Source organism: Rattus norvegicus, chromosome 8 (assembly GCF_036323735.1).
Source record: "Rattus norvegicus strain BN/NHsdMcwi chromosome 8, GRCr8, whole genome shotgun sequence".
Lineage (NCBI taxonomy): Eukaryota > Metazoa > Chordata > Mammalia > Rodentia > Muridae > Rattus > Rattus norvegicus.
Genome location: NC_086026.1, coordinates 89,640,215 through 89,655,188, shown reverse-complemented (window position 1 = coordinate 89,655,188; position 14,974 = coordinate 89,640,215). Strand labels below are relative to the sequence as shown.

The following is a 14,974-nucleotide window of genomic DNA, read 5'->3' as shown; positions in this document are numbered from 1 at the left end:
TGAAGAAGTAGAGTGTTTCATGGTCATATAACCATGAATGAGCTCACGGCTGGTCAACTACAGCTTAGCATACCACTGTTGCATGCAGGCCATGCCGCTGCCAGACTATCTGAGCCACACAGATAAACTTCATAAAATTAGAGCAACTACAGGCTTTCAGATTTGTTCATTCCTATTTCTGACTTCTTCAGTGTCCCCAATCATGTGGGGTAGCACACACTTTGGGTGTCTAAGCAAGGCAAATTGGAAAAGGAAGATGTGTGCTTGGTTTCCAGACGGAACCAGTGTTTCTCTTGATGAAGAGGCACTTCTGCATTCCTCTCTGCACCAAACGCCTTACATCCTGCAGAACATGGACTGAACGTATGTGTGATGGCGGGTGTCTCCATCTCCAATCATTTGCACACAGGTTAGGTGAATCTGTCACCTGCTGCCCATTGGTTCTCAGCGTTTACATTAAATATGTGTAGCAAACCCTGTTAACAGCAATCCAGAATGCTGGTTCTGGAAGGTCAAAGAAAAATAGAGGTTAGCTAAGATGTGTGGATGATCATTGGACACATTTTTAACAAGACGTTTTGCCACTTAGAACACTGACTTGCGTTTCTAGAGGGATTTTTCTCCATTCTCATCAATGGACAGCCAACCTTTCAAAGACAGGACAGTCGTGGTTTTACGAGTGCCTACTGTGTGTTCATGAGGCATTCACAGTTGCTGCTCTATGACACACTTTGTTGGAGCAATGGCAGTGTCAACCTCGACTCTGCCTGCCCTCCTTTAAGTGACTGACGATCTCAGGATCTCAGTGTTGCTCGCCCATCCTCTTGCTTTCACCTGCCCACATTATGGCTACCTCACTTCCTCTTGGAAGTTCACGGCACCCCTGGGAGAGAGCTCAGGAAGGCTTAACAGTGAATGAACAGGGTGTAGATCCGGCATAGAGCCGTGTACAAAGCACAACCTGTAAGAAACCTTGGCAGAACAATACATAGTCACTTCAGAAATGGCAAAACGGAACTGCTGGGGAAGTTTCTCTTTGTAATTCTAGAAGCAGCTGTGCACTTATTGAATACCTTTGTTTCGAAGTCCACTTCAGAAGTGGAATGCATGGGGGACAGACAGGGAGTGGAGGATTAAATGCAGCCTTACTCTCCTTGGTAAATGTTTTTTAAGATGCTACTTAATGTGCTTTCGTAAGGAGTGAATGGGCTAAAAACTTAGACTCTTTCCTGTGTTAGTAACCCTATTGTATATGCTAAAATAAAAGCGGTCTCATAATGGTTGATGTGTACAACTGCTATTTGGATCCTGCAGTGAGAAACTCTAAGAGGTGGGACACACGTGTCATTTGCAGAGTTCGCTGAGATAATGCTTCCTAGGGATGTGCCAGTACAACCCACACAGCTACAGGGGGGATCCTGGTCGCCCACGTCTGTGAATCAACTGCCTATATTGACTGTCTCACGACACCATGGTGGCTACCATGCATGGTCCCAGGCATACTCTGTGGGCCGCTGTGCAGCGTCCTTGTCACATTGATGCTGTGGGCTCCATAGCTAGGTCATTTGCTTAAATGGGTTTGCTGGCTTCCTATCAGGTTTGTGGGAGGACAGGTTAATGGGTAGCAGTGGGGTCTCTCATGAGATGCTAGCATAGTCACCAAGGGTACTCACAGATCCCTTACTTGGTTGTTTCCAAGAACAAAGTCCAGACTCAGCACTCAGGTGTAGCCTAAGGACAGTGTAATTTCGGTGATGAAACAGGCCCAGGAGTACGAGATGTGAAGAAGACTTGGATTTCTCAGGAATTCGGAATACCGAGGGAAGAGTGAGACTGAGCAAAACCGTGGGACTATCAGTGAGAGGAGCACATAGGGCTGCTGAGGTGGTCCTGCGCTGGGCAGTTGTAGACCAGCGTAATGCCCTAGCGTGATATGAAGCCATAAACAAGAAGAAGAGATGTGTGTCAGAGGCTGAAGATGAGAGAGGGGGAGGGGGGAGGGAGGGAGAGAAAAGAGAAGGAGGAGGAGGAAGAGGGGAGGAGGAAGAAGAGTAACAAAGAGATGGGCATAGGGGACATTTAAAAATCCATCCAAATGTGATATTTCCCTTCCACATCTGCCAGGGTCTCATCATTAGTTATCTCTTCATCTCTGTTCTCCCTCCTTCCTCCCTTCCTCTCTCTTTCCCTCCATCCCTCCCTCCCCTTCTCTGTCTTCTCTCTTTCTCTCTCTCCACCTCCCTCTCTCCATAAGTGCTCTAGAACTGTCCTACACTCCCAGCCCCAGATTCCCCTTTTACCTGCCATTTCTACATAGGCTAGAAATACATTCCATCGTCTTCAAGTTTAGCCAACCTTTCCGTTCATCTGAGCAGGCCTCTGCAGTTCCCACGGTCTCCACCCATGTCTATCTAAGCCATCGATGGGACAGTTTACATCTCCTGCCTCTGCTTTCATCCTGCACACGTATCCTTAACATTTTATCGTTTTTAATCATGTGCATGTGTGTGGGTAAGAGCCCTTGAAAGCAGGTGCCCTTCATAGGCCAGAGACGTTGGATCCCTCCAAGACGGAGCTAACCGTGGCTATGAGCCGTCGTCATCTTAGGTGCTGTGAATTAGTTGGCCTTCAGCCCTCTGCCAAGCCATCTCTCCAGCCTCAACATTTTCTTTTTAAAAAGTTAATTCATGCACATTGCCTTTGTTGTTTAAGTACCAAGCGCATGGTGGACAGCAATAAAATACTTGTCGTTCTTTACCTGTTCCTTCTGACCCAAGGTTTTCCTTGGGGACACTTTCTCCAACTCTGACCCATTTCAGTAAACATTTTTTTCCATATTTGTAAACAAGGTCTTCGTAGTCTAAACCTCTTATTTCTAGATTTTAGGTATATTGCCTTCCTATTATGGTCTTGGTGGTGACCATTTAGGCTTCTAACTTTTTCCCTTTAACCATCCTCTCACCGTGGTCATACCACATCATCTTTTGGATATAGGAGTTAGATGTTTAAGTGTTTATAAAATGTGTACACTGGAAATTTGAGTATGGTTCCCTGCTGAACCCAGTCGTACACTCACTAGCAGTGCGTTCTCTTCCTCCTGACACTTCTTCCAAGGAATAATTGCTTTAATCTTTCATCTGTTTGGTTTTTTTTTATGTATCTATTTTAGTTTTCCCAAACACCCCATTTGATCTGCCAAACACTGATCAGTAATTTTTCCGACACTTAAACACAGCAGTTTTCTATTTCCTCCCACAGGCCTTCCTAGTGCAGCCCCGCTTCTCTCAAGCTGGACTGGTTGTCCTCCAAGACTGCTGCCCAGCTGTTGTCCTTTTGCCTGAACTGAATCCAACCTCACCTCTCTTCTGATTGGTTTCCTTCCTCTCCCCTCCCCTTCCTTCCCCTCCCCTTCCCTTCCCTTCCCCTCCCCTCCTCTCCTCTCCTCCTTTCCTCTCCTGTCCTGTCCTCTCTGGTCCTCTCCTCTCCTGTCCTGTCCTCTTCTCCCTTCCTCTTCCCCCACAAGAAGGAGGTTCAAGGACAACTTTCAGGAATTGATGCTCTCTTCCTGCCACAGGTTCCAGGGACCTAACTCTGGTCAGCAGACTTGTGTGCTTCGAGCGTTTTAACTTGCTTTTATCTCCCAAGCCCTAGACCCCAGTTTTTTATTCTTTATCTTTCATGTCTTTGTGCCAACATACCCTTCTTCCGTGTTTTAAAATGCACTTTCCTATAGATTCTATAGAAAGAGCACCTGTACCCTGAAGCAGGTTCTAGAACAAGGGGGTGGGCGAGATGTACCTCCCTGTTCCCACGTGTCAACTTTCCATGACCTTGTTCAGCCTATGCTGCCCATTGTTGTGCCTACAGCCAGGGTGTTTTAGATCAGTCCCCCACCCCCGGAAAATAATTGTCTCTAGAATATAACTAAACATCTTTATTTTACGTCTATGGACGTTTTGTTTGCGTGTGTGACTGTGCAGTATAATACCTGGTGCCAATGGTGGCTAAAGAGGAACTGGACTGTTGCTAAGTTACACGTGGTTATGAGCCACTGTGTGGTTGCCAGGAAATGAACCAAGGTCCTCTGGAAGAACAGCCAGTGCTGCAGGGCCACCTCCAGCCCCCCCCCCACATTGTTTGTTTGTTTGTTTGTTTGTTTGTTGTTGTTACCTCATTGGAACCTGGTGCTCAATGATGATGCTAGAGTGAGTACCCGAGATCTGGTCACCTGTTTTTGCCTCTCTGGTGCTGGGACTACAAGCACACTGACATGATTTGCATCCCAGGGATCCAGCTCAAGTTCTCATGGTTGCCCAGCCATGAGACTTCATGGACTGAGCTGTCTTCCTAGCCCCAAGTTCTAAAATGTATTTTAGGGTTGTATGTATGTGTACCCCATACGTGCAGGAGCATACAGAGGTCACAAGAAGGTATCAGATTCCTTAGAAGAGTGGTTCTTAGCCCTCCTATTGCTGCACTCCTTTAACATGCCTCCTCGTGGAGTGGTGACTCCCTCCACCCCCACCCCATCCCGACCATATATTATTTTCATTGCTACTTCATAACTGTAATTTTGTGACCGTTATGAATCACAGTGTAAACATCCAATATGCAGGGTATCTGATATGCAACCCCTGTGAAAGGGGTTCGACGTCCCCTGCCCCCAAAGGAATTTTGATCCACTACATGAGAACTGCTACCCTAGATAGACAAAGAGTAGCATGAGGTTAAGAGCCACACTGTGAAAGCTGAGAATTAAACCCAGACAGTCTACAAGAGCGGCAAGCACCTCTAACTACTGAACCATCTCTCTAGAACCTCCGCCCAAACCGTTCTAAATTTAAAGATAGATTTAAACATTTAGCCTATGTGCCTGAAAGAACAGAACCTGGGTATCACGGACTCAAAATGTACATATTTCTCATCATTCTGTTTATAGAGAATGTTATATTTGAGAGAAGCAGTTCGAATTTGCTTGTCCTGGGATTGGCTTGCCTGAAAAATAAATTATTAGGCATAACTATTGGTGACTCCTGTAGCCTGGAGCTGATGGCGGAGGAGGAAGTGTTTTGGAAGGAATCAGATAAAGGGTCCAGTGGTTATGAAACCCCAAGAGGGATTATATCATCTGGTTCAAAAGTTTTCTGGAACAAATGACAGAACTGATTATCGGAAGTACTTTTAATTAGCTGAGCTGAATCCAAAAGGAGGCGTACAAGTCCAAGCCAACAGAGGAAGTTTATTGAACTTCCTATTTAAAACAGATGTTCTATCGGGGGCCCTGAATGTGCTAATAGGATTGTATCCCGATGTAGTTCATGGGACTCGGAAATGCCAAAAACAACCCTCCCCCAAACAAAACAAAACAAAAAACAAAACAAAAACAAACAAAAAACAAAACAAAACAAAAACAAACAAAAAACAATACCTAAGCGTTCTCCCTTCTGAATGGCATACGGGACATTTGTTGAGCATTTCTGCAGGTGGGTAAGTTACTTGGAGGGTTGCAAGTTCAAAGATGAAGTTTAGAAGCTTGGGAAGGGGAAGAACTAAGCAGGTATGCTTCCTTCAGAGTCCCTGGTAGGGAGGGAGTCACTGAACATGTGGGCAGGTTGGTGGGCTGGTGTGGTAACAACCACAAGGACATGTACTCCGTAAGTTGATGTAAAATTTTCTGTGAACAAAGCCGTCTTCCTCACTAGACGTAAAGCCTCGCTACAAGGTGAGATGCCACAGTGCTCTGTCTTCAGTGTGTGTACCTAGCACACAGCCATTGCACTGGTTTGGTCAAACCAACTAGAGGGGACCTTTAAAATGCAGAGTCCCTTGCAGATAACTTGGCAGAGTAAACAGCATTGCCTGGGAGGAGATCAGGCCTTTTGCTGGAGGGTATCTTTCCCACTGGGTAGCCAACATGCTCTCCTGGGAAGAAGCAGAATTCCAACATGCTGTTAAGTTGTCCTACTCCAGCATTCAAGGGGATGCTCCCCGGAATTTCTCCCCAAATCCCACCGCATTGGAACCCACACCATCTGGTTGGCTAGAATTTCTGTGAACCACTCACAAGAGAATGGGTTCTAAGTAAGGTCGGCAGTCAAGTGAAACTCGGAATCAGTGAACTATCTAACAGTGTAATCAAAGAACGGGTTAGTACCCTCCCAGGGCAATGTCGGAATAGCAGTAGTGGGTTTATGTTTTGGCAAATTGTCAAAAGTATAGAAAAATCCAGTGTCATCTACATGCATATGATAGTCAAAGTTTAAAGAGCTTTTTCTTTCAATTGAAAAAAAAAGAAAAGAAAATTATATTGATAAGTGCCTGGGTATCAGGGGCCGCAAATTTAAGTGTTTTTGTTATTTTGAGTTTGCTGATAGTTGATAAGTAACTATGAAACTGGTCTTTAGTGTCTATTAAATACTTGACAAATTATAAATAATCCAAAGATGTATTTATAGAAAGAAAAACTTCTTATGGAATTGTCATAAGACAATTCCTGGTCATAATAACCTCTCCTCAGAGACCCCAAGTGACTGACACTTCGGTTCTTTTCTCGGACAAAATGAAAGCCTAGGAAGAGATGGGAAATATTTGTCAAGTTTGTTACCAACAACAACAAAATTGAAATAGGTTTTTAAAAATTACATTACTTATGCACTTATTTATTTCTCCCACCACTGTGTGTGTGTGTGTGTGTGTGTGTGTGTGTGTGTGTGTGTGTGTGTGTGCGCACCATAGAACATATAAGTTGGTCATAGAACAACTTATGAGAGTCTCTTCTGTCTCCTATTTGGGTCCTGGAAATCAAACTCAAGCCATTAAACTTCATTCATCTCACTGAACAATCTTTCTGGCCTCTCAACAATTTCTTTTAAAAAACTATTTAATGAACATTTTCAAAACCTTATGCTGTGCAATATTTATTTCTCACAATTTCGGGTATTAGATGAGTGATTCCTATTTGAGTTCATTTGCTACTTAGGGGGAAAGAGATCATAAGAAGTTACAGATAGTAGACGTTTTTAATTATGAACGTACAGTTTGTATGCACAACCACCTGTTATTTGGAAGTTTTGAGTATTTCTGACAGTCTACTATAAATATGCACACTTACCCATCGATTGCTACTTTGCTAATTGGCATATAATCAAGAAGACATAAAGCGAGACCATGATATTGCTTCCTTTGTGTAAACCCTCTGCGGACCGCTTTGCCAAACATGCGTTCTAACGAGATTGCTGCTGTTGGACTGCATGGCACTAGAGTTAAGAGAAGGAGACTGCAGGAATGGGGAAGCTTGCACTCAGGAAGGTGTTGTAAACGCTGAGAAATGTTAGTCCCACAGGGGACCCTAAAGTGATTGCTGGAACCTTTACTGTTTACCCGGGATGAGAACAAGGATTCTAAGTTACATCACACTGGGAATGACTCTGGATTCCTCTCTGAGCTTTGTTTCTGATTCTTTAAGGGGGGAAACGGAAGATACTGACATCCTGTAGAAGGGATTTGTGACGCAGGTCCCTTGAGGATTCTTTGATGCATACTATATAGTTTTTTAAGCAGTGACCAGAAAATAGCATTTTCATCCTAGATGATGACTTATACATAATATTAAATGCTTTTACTTTTCTGGCTTGAGGATAGATACATTTTTAGAGACTTTCTTAAAAGTGTTTCAGGTCTAGAGAAAATTGTATATATGTATTTATTTTTATTTCTTGCCTTTCTATATGTATATTATTTAAGCTGTGGGAAGCCTTCATTGGTAAACTGTCTTAAGTACAAGATTATTTTTGTGCTTCATATAAACTTTGTTTTGTTTAAAGCCAAACTCAAGTCAAAAGGCCAAGAAAGGGAATGAAAATATCTCCACCTAGTGGCTCCACGAGGTAATTAATGAAACCAAAATCCAAAAGCGTTTTCTGTAGAGGATCATCCACCATGCACTTTAGCATGAACTGTGTCTACGGTGAAATGCAATTTAGTTAATATTTACATAAGTAAAATAAAGTTCAGGTAATATGCACTTATAATTAAAGTGAAAACAATATGTGGAAATACTATTTGTTAGTTCTTTTTTGGGGGGAGTGCAGGGTGGGGTGGGTTGAGGGGTGCTGGGCTGGGGAAGAGTTGAGGAAGGAGCTCAGAGCCTTTCAAGTGCTAGGCAAACATGCTACAACCGTGCTACCCAACAGCTGCTCTTCGTGTTTTTGCAAATGCTGATATATGTTTCTTTTTTCTGCTTTGCCTACGCTCAGTGACCATAGAGCTGTGTCTTCTCACCAAGCTAGCTCTCTGCTTGCCGCTGGGTACTAACTCTGAACATGGTTTCTAAATGACTGAATGAAAAAATGTGGTGATCCAAGTTCATGAGGGCATAAGGGCTCATATAAAAGGAAGACCAATCAAACAATGTTACTAAATGTTTGTAATGTGGCTGGACTGCTTTAATTACTGAGTCAGCTTTGGAATTTATTATGAGACTGTTTTAGGGGGCTGGTGGGATGGCTGAGTGGGTAAACGTGCGTGTTGCCAAGCCTGAGGGCCATCCCTGGGGATCTAGATAGTGTAAGGTGAGAACCAATGCCCACAAGCCATCCTATGACCTCCACATGTACACCCGCCTACATACACAAAATAAATGAACATTAAAAAAAAAGGGTGAAAAACACGGGCTAGAGTCCACTACTCTTCCAGGGGTCCTGAGTTCAATTTCCAGCAACCACATGGTGGCTCACAACTATCTGTAATGGGGATCCGATGCCATCTTCTGGTGTGTCTGAAGACAGCGACAGTGTACTCATATGCATGAAATAAAAAACAATGAATGAATGTTTTTTATTTCAAACAAACAAACCATGAATAAATTTATAGGGCCAGTGAGGTGGCTCAGTGAGGAGGGATGGCCGCTGCCAAGCCTGACAACGTGGGGGCCTACATGGCAAACGGAGTTGTCCTTTGAACTCCACAGGTGTGCTGCAGAACACGCACACACACGACACAACACACACTCACTCAAATAGATAAATGTAGCAAACCAAAGAGAATGAATCTAGATATAAGAACATTAGCCAGTTATGCAAAAAAGCAATAGTCAGGGATCGAATTCTCTCTTACCTTCTTTGGAATGCAAAGGGACCAAGTGGTCATTAGCAATCCAATGCACACGCACGGAAAGAAGTCACAGGTGTGTGGACACCGTTCAGAACAGAGGCGTTTGGCTGGAGAACAGCTTCAGGAAAGTATTTTTCCATCATGTTACTTGTAGACGACGATTACCGTATTTGTGTTTAGTTTTTTTTTCATTAAGTAATATCTATCTAATATTACAAAAAATATTAGACACAGTTTCTAAAGAGGTTTAATTATTTTGGAAGTAAAGCACACGTTCATACGTAAAGAAGTTACCCCTAATAGCAAAGTCTGCCAAGCTGTTGTTCCTAGCCTCGTGCACCTGTCTTTGTTCTGTTGTTTAACACTTACAGTCTTTTAGTGAAGTGGTGTGCTACTGGTTTTCAAGTCAACTGCTTAACTGAGTTTAATCGAAAACGCATCTTTCTTCTCTTTATAGAAAGCGTCGTCATTCACCAGTTACGCATGAGCTCCAGATGAGATTACCAAGCACAGCACTCAATCATCACTGTGGTCACCAAGGCTATTGATGTTGACTGGAAACACCTCATGACTTCCAGTGATTTTCTTTTTTTGGAGGATACAATTTAGCAGTTAAAAACCACATTGTGGGGGACATGAACATCTGTGGCAAACGCCATTGATCTTTGTGCCCAGAAAAAGGTTTCTTCTCTTTGCAAAGTGTTCAGGCATGTGGGCACATGCTGCATAATGGATTTGTATAATACATTTTGTAATGTGATTTTTCCCCCTAAATTGTCTCTTTTCTCATAGTCCATGGTGCGTGTATCTGTAGATTGTAATGTCAATTCTTCGCAGTATTGTGTATTCAAAAGAGGTTAACCTATCATTTTCCTTTGATTAATTCATTATTTTTTAAGGAAAAGAAAGTACAACACCATTTCCCTGGACAACTTCACAAGGTAAACCTAGAAGCAGGAGATCCTGGGAATTTTATTGATTGAACAATGTTATGGTTCTAACCCTGGCCCAACACTGAAAACAGTGTCCTGACTTAGGAGTTTAAGTACTTGAAACCAATTGATAATTGTCTCCTTCGCTGTTCTGAGTGGGAAACAAACAGCTTTGACTGACAGTTCAATTTTATTTCTATCTGCATTGTTCAATTCTGTGTACAAAACATAATAGTGACTTTGATGTTGCTTTATTTCCCACGTATTAATGCTCCCCACGAAAGCTTGCAAATAAAAACTGACCTAAATAATGTCAATTTTTTTCTCTAAAAACAATAGGGAAACCCAAAGGTAGATAATCACTTTCCTCTCACTTTGATAGACTTTCAAAACTACTTGTAGGTAGGAAAAACAACTCCTCCTCCTCTTCCTCCTCTTCCTCCTCTTCCTCCTCTTCCTCCTCTTCCTCCTCCTCCTCTTCCTCCTCTTCCTCCTCTTCCTCCTCCTCCTCCTCCTCCTCCTCCTCCTCTTCCTCCTCCTCCTCCTCCTCCTCCTCCTCCTCCTCCTCCCATTCTTCTTCTTGTTACAGGTTCTTGCTATATGTATCCTGAGCTAGCCTAAAACTGGCTTTGTAAACCAGGCTGGCCTTGAAGTCACAGGGATCCTGCCTGTCTATGCCTCTCACATGTGCTTGGACTAAAGGCATGTGCCACGGAATCCAGCTAAGAGTATATACTTAAAGATTTAAAAGCCTAGCATATACCACCGGTCTCATTGTCAGAGCTGCTGTTGAATTTGGGATATGTGAAAATGTGAAGTCTCCTTGAAACTAATTATATAAAAAAATACTGTTGACCTCTTATAAGATCTTTAAAGTAACTTTAAGGATAAGAGCTGACACTCAGGTTTCTAAATGAAGTCATTTTCCGTGCTACCCCAGTAGGATTAAAGAGCCAAGGCATCTTCGGAATGTTATGAGGTAAATCAAGTCACATAAGTCACAGACTGGAGGTTCACCTCTGTAGTCCACAAACTGTACCCATATCAGCTGCAGAGGGAACTTTACAGAGTCTCTGGAATAGGAAACACAATAGTAAATTTCCTCTCTCCTGTAACCTAGAAAGGTTTTGTATAGTTTGTGGAACTACATATTATATTCAATACATACTGTAAATTAAATATTTCCTGAAAAGCCTTCTTGCATTTACTTAAAGTAAAATAAATGCTATGTTAGGCTTGCCCAAGCTTTAATGATTGTGGAAGTCTCACATAGCCTTCTGTGGTTTTGATTACTGACACAGAAGTCTAGACTCCGTGTGTGTGTGTGTGTGTGTGTGTGTGTGTGTGTGTGTGGGAGAGAGAGAGAGAGAGAGAGAGAGAGAGAGAGAGAGAGAGAGGGAGAGAGAGAGAGGGAGAGAGAGAGATTTTTAAATAGTTAAAATTTATTTTCTCAAAATGTTAAAATATAATGGTATTTTCAATCACCAAATAGTTCTCGCTTTGTGTAGTATTTTTATGTTGACAGTGAGTAGAAGCTTTAGGCCGCACAGTTACTGAAGCTTAACTATTGCTTTAAGTTACAAAATTACTAAGCTGTGTATATGGGTCTTCTGCGTTTCTTTCCTTCCTGAGTTGTAAAGAAATTTAGTATTTGTAAAGTCAATGAAGATTATGTTGTAACCAGTCATTTGGGTAGATGCTGAGATTCCCTGCCTACCTCATCACCAATTTCTTTGTCTAAACATAAGTGACAGATAAGTAAAAACGTGCACTGAACTTGAAGCAAGAGAATAGTAACAAGATCACAGTCACATCTTAGCGATCTTGTCGCTGTAAAAGTGGCCTTCACAAGAAGTTCCGGCTCTAACCGGATACATCACGTAACTTCACTTTTTTTACTGTTTAATTTTTAGATAAGATATTTTTAAACATCTCCATCAACTTGGGTAAGACTAATTTTTGGATGGAATTATTGCATTGTTTTCTGAGCTGTAATCAGTATTCCTAGTTCAAGGCACAGTCAATCTAAATCCATTGTTCTCTGTTCGATTTGTTCTGTTTTTTAAGACAGGGTTTCCTTATGTAGTTCTGGTTGTCCCGAAACACTCTCTCTCTCTCTCTCTCTCTCTCTCTCTCTCTCTCTCTCTCTCTCTCTCCCACCCTCCACCCCCGGTTTCCTGAGTGTTGGGAATAAAAATGTGCAATACAATGCCCAGCTTTTACACTTGTTTTCTGAGACAGGGTCTCACTATCTAGCCCAGGCTGTCCTCAAACACTATGTAGCTAAGGATAGGTTCACACCCATGATCTTCCTGCCCCAGTCACCCAAGGTTTAGAATTACAAGCATGAATCACAGTGCTGACTACACCTTTCCTCTTGATCACTGGTTTTGCATATTTGATTTTGGTTTTCGTGGCATCGTCTGCATTTTGTCAAGTGTTCATAAAGTGTTGAGCTGGATGAAGGGACTGGATAGAGTGTATCCACAGGATGTTCATGCCCAGAATGTACATACACTACCAATTCATTGAGTCTTAAAACAACCACTAAGAAATCATGATGTGGATATCTATTTAAGCATTAACAGCAACATAGGCACCTGTAACTTGGAGCTTGTAAAAGTCAGAGGCAAATGGAGAGTAAATGGTTTATTGGCATGGAATCGTTTTATCCACTGCCATTGTTGAACTTTTCTGGAAATACAGAAAAAAAACAAACATGGCAGAAGTTGTATATGTTCATGTATTGTTTCAGCCACGCATCTAAAAATAGCAGAAATATAAAATAAAACTTAAAACTCAAGAGTTGATACCTGAGGCTCGTGTCATCTTATCTCCTCTGCTAAAGCAATACTAGAAAGACCAATTAGAGGGCAAAGAGGAGAAAGAATAAAAATAACTGTAAGAAACTTATAAAAATTAGAAGTTTATGAGCAGTAGTATTTGCTTCTTAAGTTTTCATAGTTATTTCATAACTATATAATAGTCGTGTGTTCTTTATGGAAAATGTAATGGTTTCACAAATTTTGGACTGGTGTGTTTATGGACATCACGGTGGGAAACAGGCATTTTCTGTGTTTTTGTTTGTTTGTGGCTCATGTAATTTGGGGGTATTTCACCTTATCACCCAACAGATTTTGTCACTTTACCAGTGAAAATTTGAAATTCTAATCTAATTTTTAAACAAGAGAATGTAAGGCATTCAGATATCCAAAATAGTAAATGTGTAATGTGGTCAGTCAGTCTTAGAATCCTTCAAGTTTTCAGACTTTTCAAAAGCAAGAATATATTTTGGGAAGCTTTAGGAAATACATCCTATTTTCCTATCATTTTTAATTTGCCTCCCTTAAGCCCTATGAAGTACATAAGTTTATTATTTTCACCGAAGCCACCACATGGTTTTGTGTGCTTGTCTTTTATATGAGTGTAATGCCCTCTTTTCAGCTCTTCATGAATGATTGAGTTACAATTAAGACATTCTCTGTTGCTTTTAAAATCAAATACATTTATGGACATCTCACCAGAGTGTGAAAAATGACAATGAAATATGAAAGGATTGTGTGATATTCTTTTTACATCTGAAGACAACATTCATACAATTAAAACATTAAAATAAATTTCCTCTTTTAACACTTTATTATCTTATGTGTATGTGCATGTATATGTGTCCGTATGTGTGTATGTGTGTGTGTGTGTGTGTGTGTGTGTGTGTGTGTGTGTGATATGTATACAGGTATACCAGGAGGCTAGAAGAGGGCATTGAATCCCTTGGAATTGGAAGACTGGTACTTTTGAACCATCTGACAATGGGTGCTGGGCCCCAAACCTAGGTGCTCTGAAGAGCAGCAGTCACCGAGCCATTTCCCCAGCTTTACAACTTCCACTTATTCAGAATCATTTGCTCTGAAATAGTTTTATGGCTCCATGTTTTATATTTTCTTAGTATCTTTCACTATGGCTCATAGACCTGGCAAAGTAGGACCGTCAAAATGAAGGATGCTCTTCCTGGTTACCCCGTAGTTTGATTCTTTTTACACAGGAGACTGGCTAAGAGAGTCCTCTTGCCCCTTTACTACCCCCAAGTGCAGTGTCAATCAGTGGTCAGGTGCTATTCTGCTTTCTATTGTTAATCTAAAGGCAGACCACTCCGAAGAGTGGACATACCCAAGGCTCTGCCCACGAACTTGCTAGGGTGATGGCAGTTTGGGAAATGGTTTCTGTAAAGGGGGATGGAGATGAAGTGGATGATTCTTAACCTCTTCACTTATCAGCTAGCTCTGTGCCAGAAATGGTAGCCTGTAACCAAGGCTGTCCTAACTTACCTTTGTCTTACTTGGAATAAAGGGGCGAGTTAGAGATGCACTTATCAAAGAAGCGAAATGCCAGCGAGATCGAAAAGGCTATCGCTGTCTAGCTGGGCATCCTGAGTTCAATCCCTGAGACCCGTGCATGGTTGATTTTGTTCTCTGATCTCCAAAAGTACACCGTGGGGCAGGAGCTCTTGTACATATATAAGTAGGTATGTGCGCATGCACAAAATCAATAAATGTAAAACAAACCTTTTAAAAAGCAAACGGGGGGGGGGGGGGATTTAGTTCAGTGGTAGAGCGCTTGCGTAGCAAGCGCAAGGCCCTGGGTTAGGTCCGCAGCTCCGAAGGAAAAAAAAAAAAAAGCAAACGGGAAGCATAGTTAAGCCAAAATGCTTCCTGCAGACTAGTTGCAAGGGCTAGTGTGTCCTGCTTCTCAGGGGGTGATCTTTGCCGATGGAGAGAATGAAGGAGAGAAGCCCTGGGTGCACTATGGTTTAAGAACACTGGCTGAAAAACTCATATTATTTTGGCTTTTACAAGAGAAAATGCGCCAGGATCTAAACTACACTTAAATGAGTTTGTTAACCTGGAGTTTGGAGCTCCAGGTTAGTGACCATGAGA

General features: G+C 42.0%; 1 protein-coding gene across 2 annotated transcripts in view; it reads left to right on the top strand.

Annotated features, from left to right (window-relative positions):
• Nucleotides 1-13,680, top strand: part of Filip1 (filamin A interacting protein 1) — a 195,264-nt gene extending 181,584 nt beyond the window's left edge. The window contains exons 7-8 of one of the 2 annotated variants that reach the window (XM_017595472.3): nucleotides 7,824-7,886; nucleotides 9,569-13,680. In XM_017595472.3, coding sequence (XP_017450961.3) covers nucleotides 7,824-7,858 — 35 coding nt within the window. In that variant the 3' untranslated portion in view covers nucleotides 7,859-7,886; nucleotides 9,569-13,680. The remainder of the gene's footprint in view (nucleotides 1-7,823; nucleotides 7,887-9,568) is intronic. The other variant, XM_017595471.3, reaches the window with a different exon arrangement.
• Nucleotides 13,681-14,974: the final 1,294 nt, after the last annotated feature.